Source organism: Festucalex cinctus, chromosome 2 (genome assembly GCF_051991245.1).
Source record: "Festucalex cinctus isolate MCC-2025b chromosome 2, RoL_Fcin_1.0, whole genome shotgun sequence".
Lineage (NCBI taxonomy): Eukaryota > Metazoa > Chordata > Actinopteri > Syngnathiformes > Syngnathidae > Festucalex > Festucalex cinctus.
The window spans coordinates 35,818,928-35,838,867 of NC_135412.1; the positions used below are offsets into that span (position 1 = coordinate 35,818,928).

General features: G+C 39.6%; 2 protein-coding genes across 4 annotated transcripts; one reads left to right on the top strand and one right to left on the bottom strand.

Annotated features, from left to right (window-relative positions):
* Nucleotides 1–894: 894 nt before the first annotated feature.
* dnajc16 (DnaJ (Hsp40) homolog, subfamily C, member 16) lies at nucleotides 895–10,261 on the bottom strand. 3 transcript variants are annotated; one of them, XM_077514876.1, is made up of 16 exons: nucleotides 9,971–10,252; nucleotides 9,214–9,357; nucleotides 8,178–8,359; nucleotides 8,042–8,108; nucleotides 7,645–7,972; nucleotides 6,553–6,737; nucleotides 6,369–6,473; nucleotides 6,140–6,298; nucleotides 5,938–6,068; nucleotides 5,682–5,868; nucleotides 5,428–5,607; nucleotides 5,242–5,318; nucleotides 4,962–5,042; nucleotides 4,776–4,865; nucleotides 4,529–4,699; nucleotides 895–2,684 (listed from the first exon to the last, which is right to left on the bottom strand). In XM_077514876.1, the coding sequence occupies exons 3-16, from the start codon at nucleotides 8,348–8,350 to the stop codon at nucleotides 2,237–2,239; spliced, it is 2,382 nt and encodes a 793-aa protein (XP_077371002.1). In that variant the 5' UTR covers nucleotides 8,351–8,359; nucleotides 9,214–9,357; nucleotides 9,971–10,252; the 3' UTR covers nucleotides 895–2,236. The 3 variants fall into 3 exon arrangements, with proteins under 3 accessions (XP_077371002.1, XP_077371003.1, XP_077371001.1); XM_077514877.1 differs by having other exon boundaries at nucleotides 8,178–8,352; nucleotides 9,214–10,261; XM_077514875.1 differs by having other exon boundaries at nucleotides 9,214–10,252.
* Nucleotides 9,590–15,385, top strand: casp9 (caspase 9, apoptosis-related cysteine peptidase). Its single transcript, XM_077514878.1, has 10 exons — nucleotides 9,590–10,300; nucleotides 11,282–11,486; nucleotides 11,582–11,650; nucleotides 11,732–11,811; nucleotides 12,690–12,866; nucleotides 12,941–13,030; nucleotides 13,243–13,390; nucleotides 14,218–14,406; nucleotides 14,546–14,655; nucleotides 14,754–15,385. The coding sequence occupies exons 1-10, from the start codon at nucleotides 10,169–10,171 to the stop codon at nucleotides 14,868–14,870; spliced, it is 1,317 nt and encodes a 438-aa protein (XP_077371004.1). The 5' UTR covers nucleotides 9,590–10,168; the 3' UTR covers nucleotides 14,871–15,385.
* The last annotated feature ends 4,555 nt before the right edge of the window (nucleotides 15,386–19,940 follow it).

The following is a 19,940-nucleotide window of genomic DNA, read 5'->3' on the forward strand; positions in this document are numbered from 1 at the left end:
GAAAATACCATTCAGTAAACTTGTACATGTACACTGTAAGATTTGTATGAAAATGTATTATTTATTGATCTCAAACTTCAGTTTTATAACTGTGAGCCACTGTATTTAACAAACGGGTTGTAACCTTTTTCATGTTAGAACAGCATTGAAATAAAATAGTAAGGCTTAATGTTCCATTAATATAACATTCTTCCATGCTTAAGGTGTGAAAGTTAGACGTTTTGTTGAATATTTTTTCATCAAAAATGGATGTTAAAAAATCGATTTGGCTGCCTATTGAATCGATTCGAGAATTGCGTGCTGTAGTATCGTGATACATTGCCGAATCGATTTTTTTAACACCCCTAATAACAAATATACAACAGGTGCATGAATATGTCACAGCTATCATTATTTTGATATTAATTAAAGAACTAAAAAAGGAAGTTACTGTAGCATCTTCAGAAATTTGTTGCATATACTTTTCCTATGAAATGAGAAACAGACTGCTGAAAACAGAGTTTAAAAACCATAAATAATTTTATTTCTTCCCACAAAAGGATAACTGTAATGGTGGACTTACAAAAGCAAACATTGTTGACTCTAACGTGCAATAGGAATGAAATTATACAGTACACTCAAACTTGTAAACATACAACAAATATATTTGTCTCAGTTAGATCTTCAGATTACTCACAGTGCCAGTAAAAAGACGTATCAAACAAGCAAGAAAAATGTAACTACGAAATTTCATTGGGCTACATGAAGCTACTTGTGGGTTATGGTTGCTACATTGACAAACACGGCTAAATCCTGCACAATTTCGACTCCATAATATAAAGCCAGTGTTTCTATCTCAAAGGAAAATTATGCTGAGGTCCAATAGAAAGGTCACAATACAACAGTAGTACGCAATATTGCACAAGTCAGTCTGTAATCAGAGTAATAATCTTTGAACAGAAGACAAAACATGCATTAATATTCATGGTGTGCCAGTATAACTATTTAAGATGACTGGTGAAGACCGAAGGTTCACAAGGCTGCCCCAGTAGTATAGGAGCAGCAGCAGCATGTGGTTAAAAAAAATAAAAAATAAAAAAACCACACCTGACTAACAACATGCCTGTCATGCAGGGGTGTCCAAACTACGGCTGGCGAGCCATTTGAAGCGCAGTGTCAGTTTTTTTTTTAGCACTCTGCAAAATGTAGTGTGGCAACTGGACTTACCAATACCTCAAATGATAAGTTTCTCCAAGTTACAAGCTGTTGTGCGGCCAATTTTTTACAATTATTTTTTGCTGTACACTCTAAGACTTGACCTCTGCCATTGGCTGGTTGGAAAAGTAATTTAAGAGAACAGATACAACAAAATTGGGCTTCAACTCCAGGTTTGTGCTATCAAGAATAATAAAAAATGAATAGAAAACATTTAATTTAAAAAAAAACAAAAAACAGTACAAATAAGGTTGTGTTTTGTGTGGGCTTGCAATTTCTTTTCTTTTTTTTAAGCAGGTATTTTGGCAAATTTCTTTGCTTTCTATTTTATAATGTCGACATTACCATTGCTGTTTTTCTTATGAAAAGGCACATTAGCATTTTTTTTTGTAGTCGATGGATGCATGTGGTGGAATGAATTGTATTTCCCTTCATTTTAACTGGAAACGTTGAGTTGTTCTATGAAGATAACAAAGAAGACCACGAAGAACTTGAATTTTTGCTTCATCACCAGGCTCAAATGGATATCAAAAGTCTCCACACCCCTGCTCAAATGCCATGCTTTTGTTCAATGAAAGAATCATTGCAACTGGTTAATTCTGAAAACAGCTATATCCTTACTTATAAGAGGGTGTGCACACTTGTGCAACCAGTTATCTGAACTTTTCTGCCTGAAAATCTTTTTTTTTTATGAGTTGTATCGGTCACATTAAGTTATGAAATGATTTACTGTATCTAGATCTCATTTATTTTATACCACAAAATCATGTCGACACCGAATAATGTATAGTGTATCATTTTAACCTGCACTGATGGATTGTTTTGTTTGTTTGTTTGTTTGTTTGTTTTGTGCATCAAAATAATAATAAAAGGTGAAATGCCAAAGTGTCCCTTGCATCTTTTGATTATTTTTGTATGTGACAGTTTGAAGAATAAGTTTGGACACCCCTGCTGCAATGCAAAAAGTGCAAGATAAAACAAAACAAAACAAAACATGAAAGCAGCCTTTTCAACGTGAACTTTTCAACTAAGCTGCCTCCATCTATTTACTGGGGGTGATCTTGTGGAGTCCTGGCCAGGCGAGGATGTAGTAGCGAGGCAAGGTGCCCTCCATGAGCCTTTCCATCCACAGCCCCAAGCGGTCCAGCTTGTGATGGATCTGGAGGGTGGATGTACTGCGACAGCGAGCCGATTTGCGTGGAGGGTGATCGTCACGCGAAGCCGACCTCGACCTCCTCACCGCCGAGGCCGATTCGTCCTCCGACGTTTTGCCGTCCGGGTCTTCTCCGGTGTAGACGGGCTTAAACAGACAAAAGTACTTTTTGTGGCCATTGAGTGCCAGCACGTAGCCGATGTAGTCCATATTGCCGTTGGCTTCGTCGTCCTCGCATGCGTAGATGTGCGCGGAGTCCTGTGCGCTTTCCAGCAGCGTGCGCATCCACTCGCTGTGCTTGTCCGTATTCAGGAAGGAGAAATGTAGTGTCAGGCTCCTAGGACATTTCAAAGAATCAAATTTCATGATCAGTTAGATAGAAAGACACTAGTCAAAGTTTTTATAAATTTACATTTACAAACACAGACTGTAAATGAAGTTATTGCAAATCAATAAAGTGATCTCAACAAACAGCAAAAAAAAAAAAAATAAAAAAAAAAACACACACACACACACATTCCAACTGAACTTTTGTCATTATCCGCATGCAGCTCTGACCTACACTCGGCGTGGCCCTCAGTTTTTGAAAATACTGTAAAAATGTTTATTTGTGATGAGCCATTAAAGGATGTAATACCAGTGCTAACCACAGGATGGCAGGCATCGCTCACCAGCACCCCAAAGCTGTGCATCAGAGAAGAAGAGCATGTCACGGCTTCTACAAAATTGATCTCACTATCCCACTATGGAATGTGCTTTAGAACTAACATTTCTAAATCAATACTTTTTGTTTCAATCAGCTCACAGGTCTTCGGGTGGAACTACTATTGGATTTACATTCTATATGATTAATTTCAGTCCATATTATGAGTTTGTATGGTATCATTCTCATTCATAATCCTGCAGGGGTCACAAAGAGTGACGAGCTACCACTAACACACCTGGAATAACATATTTCCTCAAAGTAGCTTAAATTGTGTTTTTAAAAAAATCACGTTATGAATCTGTGTACAAAAGATAATCATTGTTAAAAAAAAACCTGTGACGGATACTTCCGGTCACGGGCTGAGCAACGGTGGGGAATCGTATGATCGGGTATCAACTAGTCAGGCTGGACAGAGTATGGGTGGGACTTTTTGCTTTTCCAAAAACCACTTCAGACACGCATTCGTAAAAACAAACGCTCCGCCCAAGGCCATTGCTATGGGTGGGGCATTTGTTTTTCCGAGACGTGAGGCATTCAGTCCATGCAATAACAAAAGCCAAATGGGGAAAGCATTTGTTAATGTTTTCTTTTATGGATTGTCTTTATATGACTGCTTTTGTTAATGTTCTCCTTTATTGAATGCCTTTGTATGTATCTATTTGTAAATGGTCTCGTTTATTGATTGCCTTCATATGACTAAATTTGTAAATGTTCTGTTTTATTGATCATCTTTGTATTTCCTATTCATTTTGGCACTCCTATGACTCTATAGAGAACATTTACAAATGCTCTCTTTCATTGACTGATGTTCTCTTTTATTGATTGTGTTTGCATTCCCTATTAATTTAGGCACTCCTGTGACTCCATAATCAACGTGTGTCAGTAAAACGTTATTTCACTACATGTCTTCAAATGTGTACCTTTTCAAATGATCACTTCTAAACATTCCGAGGAAATTATAATGTCCCAGCTTTTTTTTTTTTTTTTTTTTTTTTTTTTTTTTTTTTTTTAGAACTACTCGTGGTCCTTGGAGACTACCGTGTACTCTACTGAAAAATATGAGCCAAAGTTCAAACTATCTTTTACGTTTGTGAACAAAAGACTTACTATAATCTTCTGTGACTGGTGCATGTAAGTAAAATCTGTCAAGAAACACTGAGTGAAGTTGAAGATGCTACGTTAGCTTCTCGCACGAGCCGTAGCTACTATAAGTAGTTGCAGACTGTTAGTCTGTCACTTGAAAGTAACGGATCATTGTCCAGCCTAACTGACAAGTCATGCACACAATTATGTAGCAAAATTCATTCAGATTTCCTTGGTTGTCTAATTTCACACTTGATGAGTGATAGTATTATTTATGTTTTGTTTATTTATGTTGTTCTTGACATGTCTGGAATGAATACAAGAAAGAAGGACATGAGCAATAAACGGAGCAAATCAAGTTCCACGGACGAAAACTGAGAAGTGCAACATACCCAGTGAAAGAGTAGACCTCTTTGGCAAACTTGCTAAGCAGAATGTTCTTGGAGGCATCCGTGAGTACGAGAACAATGTTCATGTGTCCTGGCCTCAGTCTCACCAGGTTGCTTATGTAGGTGATGTCTGTCAACTCCGTCACCTCCACAAAGTTCTTCTTGGGAGGCCGACTAAGACAGTAATCATACTCAATAGTCATCTGGCACTTGCCTGGAATATTAACTCCAAATGAATAATAAATATTACCTCGACGGACCACTACTCCCCGGCGATCCATTTTCTGTTTTACTTCCATCTTTTGCTTTTGGTTTTGGAGAGTTTTCGTCACTTGAGTCACTGAATGCACACACAAATAAGTTAACTTAATACGAGGAGTGAGTCTTTCGGGAGGCGCAGCTGTAAAGCATATTTTGGAGCATAAAAATAGTTCACCTGAACGCTTGGACAACCACAGTTCCAAACAGGATGAATAGAGCAGAAAAGATGAGTGACAGTAAAGGCATCATCTCACGCCTGCAAATCACCAAAAACGTAAATCACCAAAATGTGTCATTTTCACACTTTGTTATGCTGTCCGATGAACGAAGCAAAGTTTTGTTTCTACGGCCACTGAAATGCATCGAATTGAACAGTCACTGCAAGTGGATGTAACACACAGTACACTAAAGTGTACAGTAACTCTCGCAAAAGTTTTGTAAAATCTCCCACTCACCAGTTGTTGTGCAGAATGTCATCAATGACTTCAGAGAGGTAATCATAAAATGCATAGATCCATTGGATAACAAACATCTACAGAGAGACAACATTAGTTAGTGGCAGTGCTCAGTTCATTACCAAAAAAATGTCATATTCTTAGCACATTTGTGCAGCCAAACTATTTTTCAGTCAAATAGCATACCGATGCAAACTCATTGTTGAGCTCAGGCAGCATGGCATCATGGATCAGAATGGACGGGTCCTTCTGGAGTCGCTCCAACTCCTCCACCAGGCGCTGCTTGTCTTCCTCACTGCCATTCCAAGGAGTCACTGGCTTGAAAAAGGCCTTCCCGGCAGCATTGCGCCTCTCCAGGATCACCACCTGCAGAAAAGGTGCACATATACAAAGGTCAATCTGAAAGTAATAATACCTTATATATACACAGTGTGACATACCTGCGGTGGAGGTGTCTGTGTGCTGTCCTTACTGCTCATCAGGATGTTACAAAGCGGCTGCTGTAGCTGTTGGTAAACATAAGCAAATCTCACAACTTCCTTCGCGTTGCGCGAGGCAAAAGACAGAAAGGCTCGGTTCCCTGAAGAAAAGCCTTCGTCGTCGCGCGTAATCAGCAGCACGCAGTACCTGACAGGAAGAAAAAACGCAGTGATGAAGATAGCGTTTGAGGGTGCAGACAAACGCACATTCTCTTACTTCCTTCGTCTGTGGAACTGCTTGACGGGACAGAGCTCATCAAAGAGTTTCTGATTCACCAACCTCGGTGCCAGGAGAAATTTGTTGTTTGACATGAACTCGTCAATAATCTGCTTTTTCATTCCCTTAGTCTGCAAAGACCAATGGCAGCTTGGTTGCAAAAAGTCTCGCCTCTTCTCTCCTTTCTTTCGCCGTGACTCACCTGTATAATGTCAGCGGGGTTGTCTGTGTTCTCTTTGAAAACCAGCATGGTCGGGGCGTAGGTGTTGATATTAAACTGTCTCTGCAGATTGACCGTCTCCGACAGGCCCTGGTCCACATAGCCAAATTGCATGTAGTCCTTATACGCAAAAGCTGCCAACTATGAAAAGCGAGAGATTAAAACCAATCAACACATTTGAGCTGCGTAAGCAGTCGTGAAGTCACCTCACTTTATAAAGTAAGGGAACGACTGGCACTTGGTCAAACAGGAGCACGTGTGGCTTGTTGATTTCATGCCAACTGTTCAAGAACTGCTTGTTGTTCTTGTCGCTGACCTGAAAAGATAAAATCATAATTTGACAAAACTTTTTTATCCACGAGTATAGTACATAGTATAGAAATTGAGCTGCGTACCCACTCCACGAGTCTTTGAGGGAGAAGATCTTCCACAAACTGCCTCAGGTGCTCCTTTGCCACAGCGTAATGGAAGAACGTCACTTTGCCATTGATAACTCCCAGTATTGATGGCGTGCGATGAGCGCCGAGGTGATTGGCTAACCGTCTCTCATAGCCAACATCCACCACGCCGACTCCGACACCTGTGACGAGGAGATGTACGCCCTTTGACTTTCATCATTTATGTCAAAATATCAAGGCTGCTAAATCAGGGTTTCTGCAGGGATAAGCTAATCGAATTATTTTTTTAATGCCATTTTTAAAGTGACTTAAAACTGATTTAATGCTGATGTCATACTGCATACACATACGCACACGTATAGATAAATATATGCATTACTGTTTATATATTAGGTCTGTCAGTCAATTACAATTTTTAATTGTAATTAATCACATGATTTCCAAAAACTTATGAATAATTTTAAAATAATCACACGTTATAAATGTACATAAGGTTTTTCATATTTTTGTTAATTAAGTAAACAAATTGCTACCAAATCCTAATGTGATTGCATCTTTTAAATTATTGGTAGAGTAATTTTAAAAATGTAATTCATAGTTATTTGAAGTTTTGAAAAAGTACACTAACCAGTTAAGAGTGTGAAACACCAAGTCAGATTTGTGTTGAGGCAATTTTCTGCCACTAGGTGGCATTAGTGTTTCATGTTGGACATTGGGGACAAGAATAGTACATTTTGCTTTTCAGATTCAGAGCAACTGGTATTTGGAACATGAAGCAACTTGTGGATTCCAGGCCATTTTAATTACTGTAAATTACAACTTGTCACCAACAAATACACAGATATTAATCACATTTATTATTGCCATATTGTGTTATGAAGACATCTTTGCACAACGTATGTAAAATAAAGTATGATAAACAATGTATTTACATCAATAGTATTTAAAGTTTTAATGCCTCTTGACATCACATTTAATGCCTTTTAATGTCATGTTTAATGCCTCAATTTGAGCAAAATATATAAATAAATAAATAAATAAATAAAAATAATAATAATAATAATAGTAAATAATTTGTTGATTCCGAACCTAGCGTCTCCATTTCTTGCACCACCTCTTTCCACACAGGCTCGATGTGGATGCAGTTGAAGCACCAGTCAGAGGTGATCTTGATCAGGTACGGTCTCCTGAAGCTGTCAGGCACCACATCGTTGACATATTGGTTAAAGTGCAGCGAGTACTTGTTGTCGGAAAAATCCCGCTGGTTCTTGCTGTTGAATGGGAAGTTAAAGAAGGACTCTTCAAAGTTGAAGTTATCGTGACGGTAACCGCTATAGCGGCCCCTGCCATACGGCTGGGTGTCATCCGTCTGTCCGTAGCGGTCATAGTTGGCACGTTTGTCCTCATTGGATAGAATCTAGATAGTGTGTAAAACAGATATTTGTTTCTGTGACAATTAGAAGACCTGTCTGACAACTTTACTCACCTCGTACGATTTGGTAATGCTGATAAACATGTCCTCAGATCCCGGATTTTTATTTTTGTCAGGATGCCTTGAAAAGAACATATTTATTACATAGCTGTTAGCAAGCCTATGCTGTTTTTGTTTTAAATATACTCACCATTCTCTAGCAAGTCGCTTGTAAACTTTCTTAATCTCAGCCTGACTTGCGCTTCTAGTGACGCCCAAGGTTTTGTATGGGTCCAGCTCTGGTCCAGCGTGGGTCGCTCCTAGCTCCAGTACAGAGATAAGCACCACGGCAGCCAATTGCAGTGACATCTTTATTTCTGCCATCACTGTTACCTTAACAACATAAGATAATCTGTCACCATCAACTGTTGCATCTCAAGATGTTCAAATTTAAATGGCAAGACTTAGGATACTTAATTTCATTGCGGGCTACATCATAGACCCCACTGGGACCTCTCAGAGTTCTGGTTATAACAGTTGTATATGTGTAATTGCTAGGGTGTAGTATGCAAAAATCGAGGTTTGGTTTGTGCCTGATTTATAAGGTCACAGTTTGGTTAACATCGATACAATAATATAACAAAATGCAAAAACCTGTTTATATTTTGAGCACACCGGAGCACATTTTATGGCATTTAAAATGCAACATCAATAGCTTCAATGGTAAAATCAAAATTTTGTCTTGTTTTTATGAAATGAACGATACAGACAAGTGCAACAGTAACAGCTTGAAGTGGAAAAGTGAATTATTACACTTTTTGCCTTTTACCTAGTAATTTGTTGTAGGATATACTGTATACAACAGATGTGGGTTGGGAACCCCAATAATTGCCAATACATTTGCATTCGTTTTCATTTATGGCTAAGTATTTTTGAACAGAATGACGCTCACAGAATATTCACACTTCAAATTACTGTACATTACATCATCTTAATCTTAATATCACGCGAACAGAACCATTGGCCGTGATTAGAATGGAAGGAGGCAAGAGAGAAAAAAAATGTAGTGTAGTATACAGAACAAATAACAGTATGCCACCGTATGGGATGCCACTATATGTCACCATGCTACCGTCTTATCGGAATACTACCGGATGTAAAATGTTGTGTACAGCATGTATTTTGACTGTTTTAATCGCGTTGCTACAAAAATTGTCAATTTCTGATGAAAATACAAACTCGGGCACCTTAAACAGCTGCAGTCAACCAGCACTACGCCACATTTTTACGGCAGGTGTTGTTGGTCGTCGGGGTCTTGGTGGATGCTGGACGACGGCAATCACAAGGTGTGTTCGGCGGCAATTCCTCGCTCCTCCAGGGCACGGATACATCTACGAAGACGACAAATCCAAAGTACTGTTGGGAGGTTGAGTACTGTATTTCATAAACCCATCTGCATTTATGTATTCGTGATTGGTTTATATACCGTCGCGCCCCGACATTTACTATAACCCAATGTGTTCCTTGCTGAACTGTGGTTTACTAGAGTTCGGTAGATGTCAAACAAATCAAACGCACCTCTTTTTTTTTAGCGTATCCTCCGAGTTGGCCAATCACAAACAAGAGTGATGTAAACAAGGAAGTAAGACTTGTAATCGACCATAAACAAGATGCATTAAAAGAACGTGTATTTTACAATAGTTTGTTATAATTTTAACATATTTTAGCGAAAGGTCACATGACAGCTAGATGTGTTGAAAAATTAGTTTGTGTTTTGAAAAGCTAAATCTTTTAATTTTAACGCACTACAGAAACAAAAGCTGGTCAAGGAGAAAACCATTGCATATCCAATGGTTTGAATTTGGACACGAAATCCGATGCGATGTGGAAAGCTGCTGAGATAGGCTTGTTAAAGAGAACGTTCATAAATGGGATACAACGAAAAATACTTGAAACAATAACAGCGAGTCACCGATTGAAGGCAGAAAACGTGCCAAACCGTACCAATTCTCCCTGGAAATACGTCGTAGAAGAAGGAGAAAGGTGGCGCCAACCAACACGGTGACGTCATTCTGAAAACAATCGAGAAACCAGACCAGGAAGTAGAAGCTCTCGTCGGCACAAATCCCACCAAAATAACAATTACGGCTTTGTCTGTTTTTATTGCACCGTTTATGACACTCGGAAAGTATTTAATGGAGAATGGAGGAAGGCCACAAGAAGATTCTTCAGCGCTACAGGATAAATATTGTCACGAGTTTAGACCCATCAAGTCTGTATGACCTCCTCCTTCAGAAAGGGGTCTTCACTCCAGACATGATCGAGAAAATAAAGGTAGGATTGCATTTGGGTAGTTTAATTAAAGACTAGTGATAATCAGTTGTGATTCTTCCATTTAAAATTGCGGAGAATGGTGAAAAGTTCCGTGCAGCAGATCGTCAACATCACCGTTCGGGTCGGTTCTGGGTTCGAATCTCTCCTGAAGTCTTGTTCTGGACATGCTTGCGTAGACTTTCCAAAATATGCATGTTGCTGTAGTGTAAAGTTACTTGATGGCTAAAAAGTGTGAATGTATTGAAAGCTTTTGATTGTTGTTTAAAATGGAAACCAAAACCAAAACGTGTTTTAAAACAAATATCCAGAAATAATAATGGAATTATGAAGTAAATCACCGATATATAACGCCCCTAGATTTAATTACAGCCATGATAAAACGTAAAATCACTATCCTGTAAATTGACAAATATGGAATTTGCCCCCTTGATTGACTGCCAACGAGTCCAGGGTGTGACCCACTTCTCGCCCATTGTCAGCTGGGATAGGCTACAACTCACCTTTAAAAATAACAATCTACCCAAGAAAATAGGTGAATGTAAAAAAGAAAAAAAAGATGAGTGTTTCATATACACTGTTATGTACATCCATCCATCCATTTTCTTGACCGCTTATTCCTCACAAAGGTCGCGGGGGGTGCTGGCGCCTATCTCAGCTGGCTCTGGGCAGTAGGTGGGGGACACCCTGGACTGGTTGCCAGCCAGCCGCAGGGCACACAGAGACGAACAACCATCCACACTCACATGCACACCTAGGGACAATACCCTGCCCAATTAACCTGCCACGCATGTCTTTGGAATGTGGGAGGAGACCGGAGTACCCGGAGAAGACCCACGGGGGCACGGGGAGAACATGCAAACTCCACCTTGGAAGGCCGGAGTCCTCAGAACTGGGAGGAGGATGTGCTAACCACTCGACCACCGTGCCGCCCTGTTATGTACATATGTATTCAAAAATTAGTTGGTCAATATATCTTAACAGAGCTCAGGACCTAGACGGGACCAAGCCAGACAGCTGGTGCGGGACCTGGCGACCCGTGGGAGTCGCGCCTTCCCTCTCTTTCTGGAATGTCTTCAGGATTCAGAACAGCACAGTTTGGCAGAGCTCCTCCAAAGTGGAGCGCCTGTGGTACAGGGCTCAGTGTCCAACCGCCTCATTCACCCTGTTGTCCGGACTCTTCCAGTTTGTAAGTGCACATTACTCATGTACATTGACCCATAATTACTAATAATCATGTTTATGGTCAGTGGATGTGTTTAAAAACTACTTCAACTTGTACAGCCACTGCAGTGGATTTTCAGAAGCAAATAAAGACGGTCCCTATCTATCCAATAAAGACTCCCACTCCATGTAAGCTACCGTATGTGTGTTGGCTCTGAAGTTTGGGTGATTGACCTATTAATTGACCATGAACGGATGCTTTTGCCACAGCACCTGATTCGGAGAACCTGCGAGCGCAGACGCAGGTCAGAACTCGCATGCAAGGCAGGACACGGCGGGACAGCCTTCAGGTAAGCACTATTTACACCCAGTTTGTTGAATGGGGTAAGGGAGCTGTCATTTATTAATTTCCACTGTAGGTAGCAACACATTTTAAACTTTTTTTTTAATTATTATTTTTTAAATTGCACCACACCTACAAATGATCGGGACCATCTGTCTGTTATTAAAAATAATGCTGTGTGTATTGAAATGCGAGCAAAAATCCACATGCTGTCGTAAAGTTTACATTGTGGACATCAACAGCCATTTAGACTTAATACAACTTTGGGTATTATGTATTAGATTATGGGGTGGAAAAGTTCAGTTAAATTTTATGGAAAGTTTCTGGTAAATTTTCATGGAAATTTGGAAATATTTCAAATTGGAAACTTTCCATGGTAATAATTTATGAGGACTAACTTGGGGTTTGGGGTTAATCTACCAGTATGCTATCATATTCAGGCATAAATGTAAACATTTTGTTTTGTTATGGGCAGATATCCATGCAAAATAGATAACTCTCATTGGTTGCATGACAGGGCATCACAGTCCCTAATTTCTCCATTTTCTCTTACTTGACTTGAGCGGTGCCATATCGGAGCCTTGCTCGGCCAGCAAAGAAAAAAAATTTAACCAAGAAGTATCTCGTAGATTGAGACACACTGATAAATCAAACTACCACTGTCACTGCATGAAATGTGGTCGTTTTGGTTTGGATTTTACTAAAACATATTTTCGCCAATTATATTTAATTTCCCTTTTAAGAGCCAACCTTCGCATTTGCAATTTCCTGATTTATTCCTGTTTTTATATTTTGTTTTACATTGTGAGGCATACGTCATATTGTGAGCAGCCAACGTAAACACGTTGATTTCATGGCTAACACCATTCCCCCTTTGCACGCCAGAGCTACAAAATGGACGCCAGCCCGTGCGGACACTGCCTCATTATCAACAACGTGGATTTTGAGCCACAGAGCGAGCTGAGTAATCGCACGGGGTCCAACATCGACTGCGACAGGTTGGAGAGACGATTCCAAGCACTCGGCTTTCTGGTGGAAGTGAGGACAAACCTCAAGCAACGAGTAAGAATCACTTTTTGTTCTCGCGTGATGCTGAAGTAGCGGGCGTGATGCTAACCGTTCTCCCCACGTTACAGCGGATCAAACACGAGCTGTCTGATTTATCGAAGAAGGACCATTCTCCATATGATTGCTGCGTGGTTATCATTCTGTCTCATGGGACAGAGGTAAGATGTCTTTGTATTCATAAGACCAATTGACAATAACGTTCACCCCATCAAACAAGGTGTCACTAGCTTCTTCAGTTATTGAGCACTTTGTTTATGTTGTGTATTTTTATTATTACAGTCAATACAGTAGTTGTGCCACTGCCCAATCACTTCAGTTGTGCCCTTGTCACAGCCAAATGAGTGCAATAAATCTCACTCCTCAATTGCAGGTGAGTCACAACCGCTTCCCTGGTGCAGTTTATGGAGTAGACGGCCAGTATGTTCCAGTGCAGTACATCACAAACTACCTCAATGGGAAACACTGTCCCTCCCTGCAAGGGAAACCAAAACTTTTCTTCATCCAGGCCTGTGGAGGAGGTAACGCATTGTGATGATTAACTCCTTTGATAGCATTTGTAATAATATCTTTTTTTTTTTTTTTTTCTGTCATGAAGGTGTGCGTGTGTGGAAATCTGGGGAAATGCATATAAAACACACACTAACTCTGTTTTCAAATTGCAAAAAAGAGCCATAAGGATTATTAATCGATCAAAATATACAGAATCAACACATCCATTATTTATCAAATTAAATACAATGAAATTTTATGACTTGGTTGAGTTTAAAATAGCACAAATAATGTACAAAGTATATAATAATCTACTCTGCTATAGTACTCAGACGTTGTTTGAAATTAGACACAGTCCCAAAACAAGAACAAATATTAAGCAAAGGTGTGTTTCTGAAAAAGGTGTTAATTTGTGGAATAATCTGGGAATTGACTTGAAAAGATGTGACTCACTTGTTGAGTTTAAAAAATTGTTTGAATGCAAAGTTCCAAAAAATTACTTATGTCAAATAAGAGCATGAAAATTGTATATAATGAGTATGAGTATATGATTTATAAATGTCTTATGATATATGTCTAGGAATTTCATGTACATATGTTGCTGGATAATGCACGCATCATTTTATTTTTAAAAATATTAACTTAGTATTGTATTAATAATGAAATAAGTTTAAATGTATATTGTATGAGGGGTAGGACTAGATAAGTTTTTAACTTCTTCCTACTCCCTCTTGAACATTTAAACTATGATGAGTTTATTTTTTGTTTTTCTTTTCTTTTCTTTTTTAACTTTTGTTGCTCTGCTGTTTGTTTTTATGTTTATATGTTCAATCAATCAATCAATCAATCAATCAAGGTGAAAGAGACAGAGGCTTCGAGGTGCCGTCTGACGAGGCGGAACCGTCTAGTGGCGGAGCCGACGACCAGACAGACGCCATCCCCGCGTCCTCCAGCAGCGACTCACTGAGCACATCTGATGAACCCGACGCCGGCGCCACGCTGCCCACTCCGAGTGACATTCTCGTGTCCTATTCTACTTTTCCGGGTATTTTCCATTAACAGAGTTCAGAAAGAGCAGAATTTGTGTGTTGGCATTCTGGTCCACCTGATGGCAGTAGTGCACTTCAGGGCGTGTATGAAGAAGCAGGCAATAAATGTTCCCTCATGTTTTTGACACCACACAGGTTACGTATCTTGGAGGGACGCTCAGTCAGGTTCCTGGTACATCGAGACGCTGGATCACATCCTTGAGGAAAATGCTGCCACTGATGATTTGGTCACAATGTTAATGATGGTGAGCTGTTATTCGCAATATAGAAGTAACCATGTACTGTATTTGGTAAAATAAGTGGAGTCATTATTTTATTATTCTGATTTGTTCTTTCTTTGTAGGTTAACAATGAAGTCTCTCAGAACTCTGCAAAAGGCATCTACAAGCAAATGCCGGGGTCCTTTAACTTCCTTCGAAAACTTCTTTACTTTCAAACCTCAACAGTGGGACAAAATTAAATGTTACTGCACAAGCTCATTTTTAATGATAATAAGACAGCAATCCATTGTAATAATATATTTTCTTTAACATTTTGTTATTTAAAAAATAATTGTGTCTTGTGTTTTGTATACTGATATGTTTCAACGGTAGATGACAGTAATTCCTTGGGTCTTAATATAAATTTATAAAACCAGGAATTTTTGTGAATTTGTACATTGTTTGTATGATTTCTTTTTAGGATTTTATATATATATATATATATTTTTTTTTTAGACTGGGTGTAATTTTTACAATGTGGTAGGGGGTGATCTTTTTAATCAACCACTTACAGTATGCCGTTCTTTAGAAGTGGCATTTGCATTTCTGTGTCACCATCTCTGCAAAAACAGGTGCTTTTCATGTACAGTAAAAAAAAATTTTTTATTTAGAACCAAACGCCAAATAAAATATTTTTGTTACTGTCCTATCACGGTACTTTTGACCCCCCCCCCCCCCCCCCAAAAAAAAGTAAATAAATAATTCTCTAAAATGATGACTGACTGATTATGTTGAATGGTTCAATGTATCCCCTTATTTGTAAGCGCAAAAATAAGCTCAACTAAATACTGTAAATGTACATTTCAAGCTCATATATCTCACACTGGTTGACTCTGCAACCAAAAGAACCACTGCCAAAAACTCAAGATCAGACTGCAGTAAGTGTTAAACTTAGCTTGTATGTTAACTTGTTCACCGAGTTCATGTCAAACTGTGACACCCACCCACCGCTCCGCCATCACATTTCTCTTTTCTAGTAACAAAAAGAAAAAACACATTTCTCAATTGTCAGATCAGAGTCATAAAACCTGAAAGTTGTCATTCTTCTCTTACATATGCATCCTAAAAATGCATGATGTTTACATGGTGATTACATTGTACGTGCACTGCATGCACACAATGCACCACAATTCATAGGGTTTCTGTAGTCAGCATGTACTGTAGGTACTTTACAGGTAATACAAGTTTCTCATCTAATCTGACTTCTTCCCCTTAAACTCTGTTAAAAGACAAAGGAGTGATGATGATGTTCTGTTGTTGATGGCTGCTATCTTCCTCCACTGTTTTTCCTGTTTTGCAACTCAGCCCTGTTGTGAAAGTGCATCGAGTTCTTTCATCACCGCTGATTGTCACAACAAATCTTTCTGCAAGATAAAAGCAATGGGTAAAACATTTAATGCATGAATATTGTTATAATTATGTAATTTATTATTGTGCATATTGGAATTGGTGGCTACTTTTAGTTGAGAAGACATGAAACGGTATTTTATTTGTGATTTAGGTACACTAACAACTAAACGTGATAAACTTACAGTGCCATGAATGGGTATGGACTATAATGCACAGATTGGTGTGACGTATATTTGGCCCTCTTCTTGAATTCTTACTTTTTGGCCATAATCCAAAACAAAATTCAAAAACAGTTGAGAAAGAAAGTAATTGACATCATTCAATCTGAAGAGCGTTAGTCATTCCAAAAGCTTGAGACCTCAAGCAAACCACAATGAGAGCAACTATCCACAAACACGAAACAGTGATGAACCATCCCAAGAGTGCTTAAAGAACAATAGCAGTCATGACACATCCAAGTGGTCACAAAGGAACCCAGGAAAACATCTAAAGAACTGTAGGCCTCCCTCACCTCAGTTAATGTTCACATCTCAGAACATCAGGTGGAACTTTCGGGATGTGATCAGGTGTAATTTTTGGGGAGTTCACATAAGTTTGGTGTGTTTTGGTCCAACCTGTTCTGTACCTGGTTGTCATCATAGCCTCTGGTGATTGTTGGTGTTTCCTGCTCTGCTAGTGCTTTGACCACCAACGTCACGAACCTGTGCTTCTGGACTTTTCCATTGTTTGGATAGCAAACCAACCAGGTGCGGCTGTTTTTGACACACCCAACAAAGAATCCCTTCTTAAATTAAACAAAAAGTGTAGTTTATTTTTGTACTCTTTATAATCTCTGAGTACCAAATTTTGCCATCTCCTTGTTAGCATTTGCTGAATGTTTTGTTTGGTTGTTGTTGCTGTCTGAATTATGTAAACAGGCCTTGATTAGCATGCACTTGAACATATCAAACCATAGGCACTACTAGCGCTCAGCAGTGCCATTTTGGTGTGGAAAACATGGCACTGATCAATAGAAAAATTATTGACAGTACTGTATATAAATAACAGCCTACAGTTTCTGTTTGTAAATGGGGAATTGTTGCTCATGCTGTTAGCTAACTCAATGCAGTGTGTCTCGGATGTATCAGGATTCAGGCCCGACTTCTTAAGACTGTGCCCTTGTTAGATATGACAATTTCGATGCTAAGACAGTTAGCGTTAAATAGGGGTGTGTAAAAAAATAATAATAATCGATTCGGCGATATATCGCGATACTACATCGCGCGATTCTCGAATCGATTCAATAATCGGCAAAATCGATTTTTTTTTTGATTTTTTTTTTTATTTTTTTTTTATTTATTTATTTTTTTTAGGATTCACACCTTAAGCATGGAAGAATGTTATATGAACGGAACATTAAGCCTTAATATTTTAGTTCAATGCTGTTCAAACATGAAACAAATTACAACCTCTATAAGACTGAAATTTCGGATAAATAAATAATACATTTTCATATAAATCTTACACTCTACAAGCTTACTGATTAGTATTTTCTAAATTTGAATGAAAAAAAATCGCAACAATCGACTTATAAATTCGTATCGGGATTAATCGGTATCGAATCGAATCGTGACCTGTGAATCGTGATACGAATCGAATCGTCAGGTACTAGGCAATTCACACCCCTAGCGTTACATATTTGTAAGATTTTATATTTTTAAAATAAAAGTCAACCTTAAACATTTCTTGACAATGTTATATTTGACCTCACAGTCTAAACATGACATTCTGATTATTACATTAGTGGACTATGAGTTATGAAGCAAAATTCATCCGTTTTTATCCATCTAAGGGGGCGGCCATTTGCTGTTAACAGCAAGTGGAAAATGGTCGCCATAAAAACTGCTGGATTTTGCTACTTAACTCATATTCCATTAAGGCAGTGCTTCTCAAATAGTGGGGTGGGGTGGGGGTGGGGGGCCCACCCCCCAGGGGAGCGCGAGGCTCCATCAAGGGGGGCGCGTTTGACCCCGGGGAACATGCTTTTTAATTTTTTTTATTTAGATTTTTTTTTACTGTCCTAGAATAAAGTGCCATTGCACCTCCACTACACTAGGGGGCAGTGGCGCTCTCATTATTGACAGAGTGTGCGTAGGGAGCATTCGTTTGGTGGTGTAGGGGTTTTGTTTGCACTGAGGATGCGCGATTTGCACACAGCAAAAAAAAAAAAAAAAAATCAGCACAAATTATTTTAGATATTTGTTGTTTTGTAGGTTAAAGTGTTTATTTATATATATATATATATATATATATATATATATTGTGCTCCTGAGTTAATGTTGGTGATCAGTTTTTATGCATTATTATTTATTGATTTTATGTAATTTTATTTTTCCGTATCATATGGTTTGACATGGTCAGTCAAAAAATGTTTATAGTTTAATTTAGGATTTAATTTTATTTTTGAATTTCATATGCACTTTAAATCTTTTCTGTTACAGTTAATAAAGTTATTCTATGTTGTAAGTTGGTCCATATTTCTTTCTTTCTTTTTTATTCTCTTATACGTTAATAAGGATACACTGTTATGCAGAGGTATGCTTATAACTTATAGGCGTTGGGGGGCGTGAGATGTTTTCTTCTTACTGGGGGGGCATGACAGAAAATAATTGAGAAGCACTGCATTAAGGCAATATTAACCAGAATACCATATTTGAACTCGTGGGGCTACATAGAACATATTATTGGGGGGTTGACTTCCCCTATAAGTAACCATTGGCAAGCTGGTTCCGAATTAGTGTTTAAAAAAAAAAAAAAAAACGAACTCATTCAGATGGCCTCTTAAATCACCATCTCCCATGATGCGAAGCAAATGCTGTGCTGCATTGTTGGTTGGTGGCCATTTAGGTCGAGCAGTAGGTCTAATCACAGCAAACTGACAAGGCGGGGTCAAGTAGGACTCAGACGCAGGCGTAAGGTAGGCCACCAAGGCAGCAGGTTTATTTCCGGCCAACAGTGGTCTCCTCTCAAACTGAGAGGAGAACAGGGAGGGGAAAAAGTGGAGAACAAAAAGCGCTCCACTAGGGAGGAAAAAACAGGCAAAAGGTACTGGGGACAACAGAAAGCGCTCCGCTAGGGAGGAAAAAGGGCACAAGGCAAAAGGGGTAACTAAAGGCGCTCCAAAAGGGAGGAAAAGGCACAAAAACAAGGCAACAACGCTAGGCAACATGAACGAGGACATAAGGACTGTGGACGCTTCCATGCACTGACGGTGACACTTCGGCAACGGAGGGGAGAATGCAGGTGGCTTTTATTGTGTGGGTTGATAGGTGGCAGGTGGTGATAATCATGGGCGGGGACCGGTAATGAGTGAGCGGCAGGAAGGGCAAGTGACCTGGGGTGAGAGGAGAGTTTAGGATTTCAGAGTAAAACGGGAAACAGAGACACAAAAATAAAAGCATGAGCCGCCACGCCTGGTAGCGGCGTGACAGTACCCCCCCCTCAACGGCCGGCTCTTGACGGCCCAGGAATGTCAGGGTGATCTTCATAAAATTCTTCAATTAACGAGGGATCCACGATGAACCGGGAGGGGACCCATTGCCTTTCCTCCGGGCCGTATCCCTCCCAGTCCACCAGGTATTGTCTTCGGAGGGCACCAGTGTGCTTTCATGAACAGGCTTGACTTGGCTGACGTGGAATGTAGGATGAACTCTGAGGGATCGTGGCAGACGGAGTCGAACGGCGGCAGGTCCTATGGACTTGGTTACTGGAAAAGGCCCCACAAAGCGCGGGGCCAACTTTGGACATGGTACCTTGAGCCTGAGGTGTTTGGCTGATAGCCAAACTCGCTGGCCTGGGCGGTATTCTGGTGCCGGTCTCCTCTTCCGGTCGGCGGCCCTCTTCACCCGGTCTCCCTGGCGTTGAAGCGCCGTCCGGGCCGC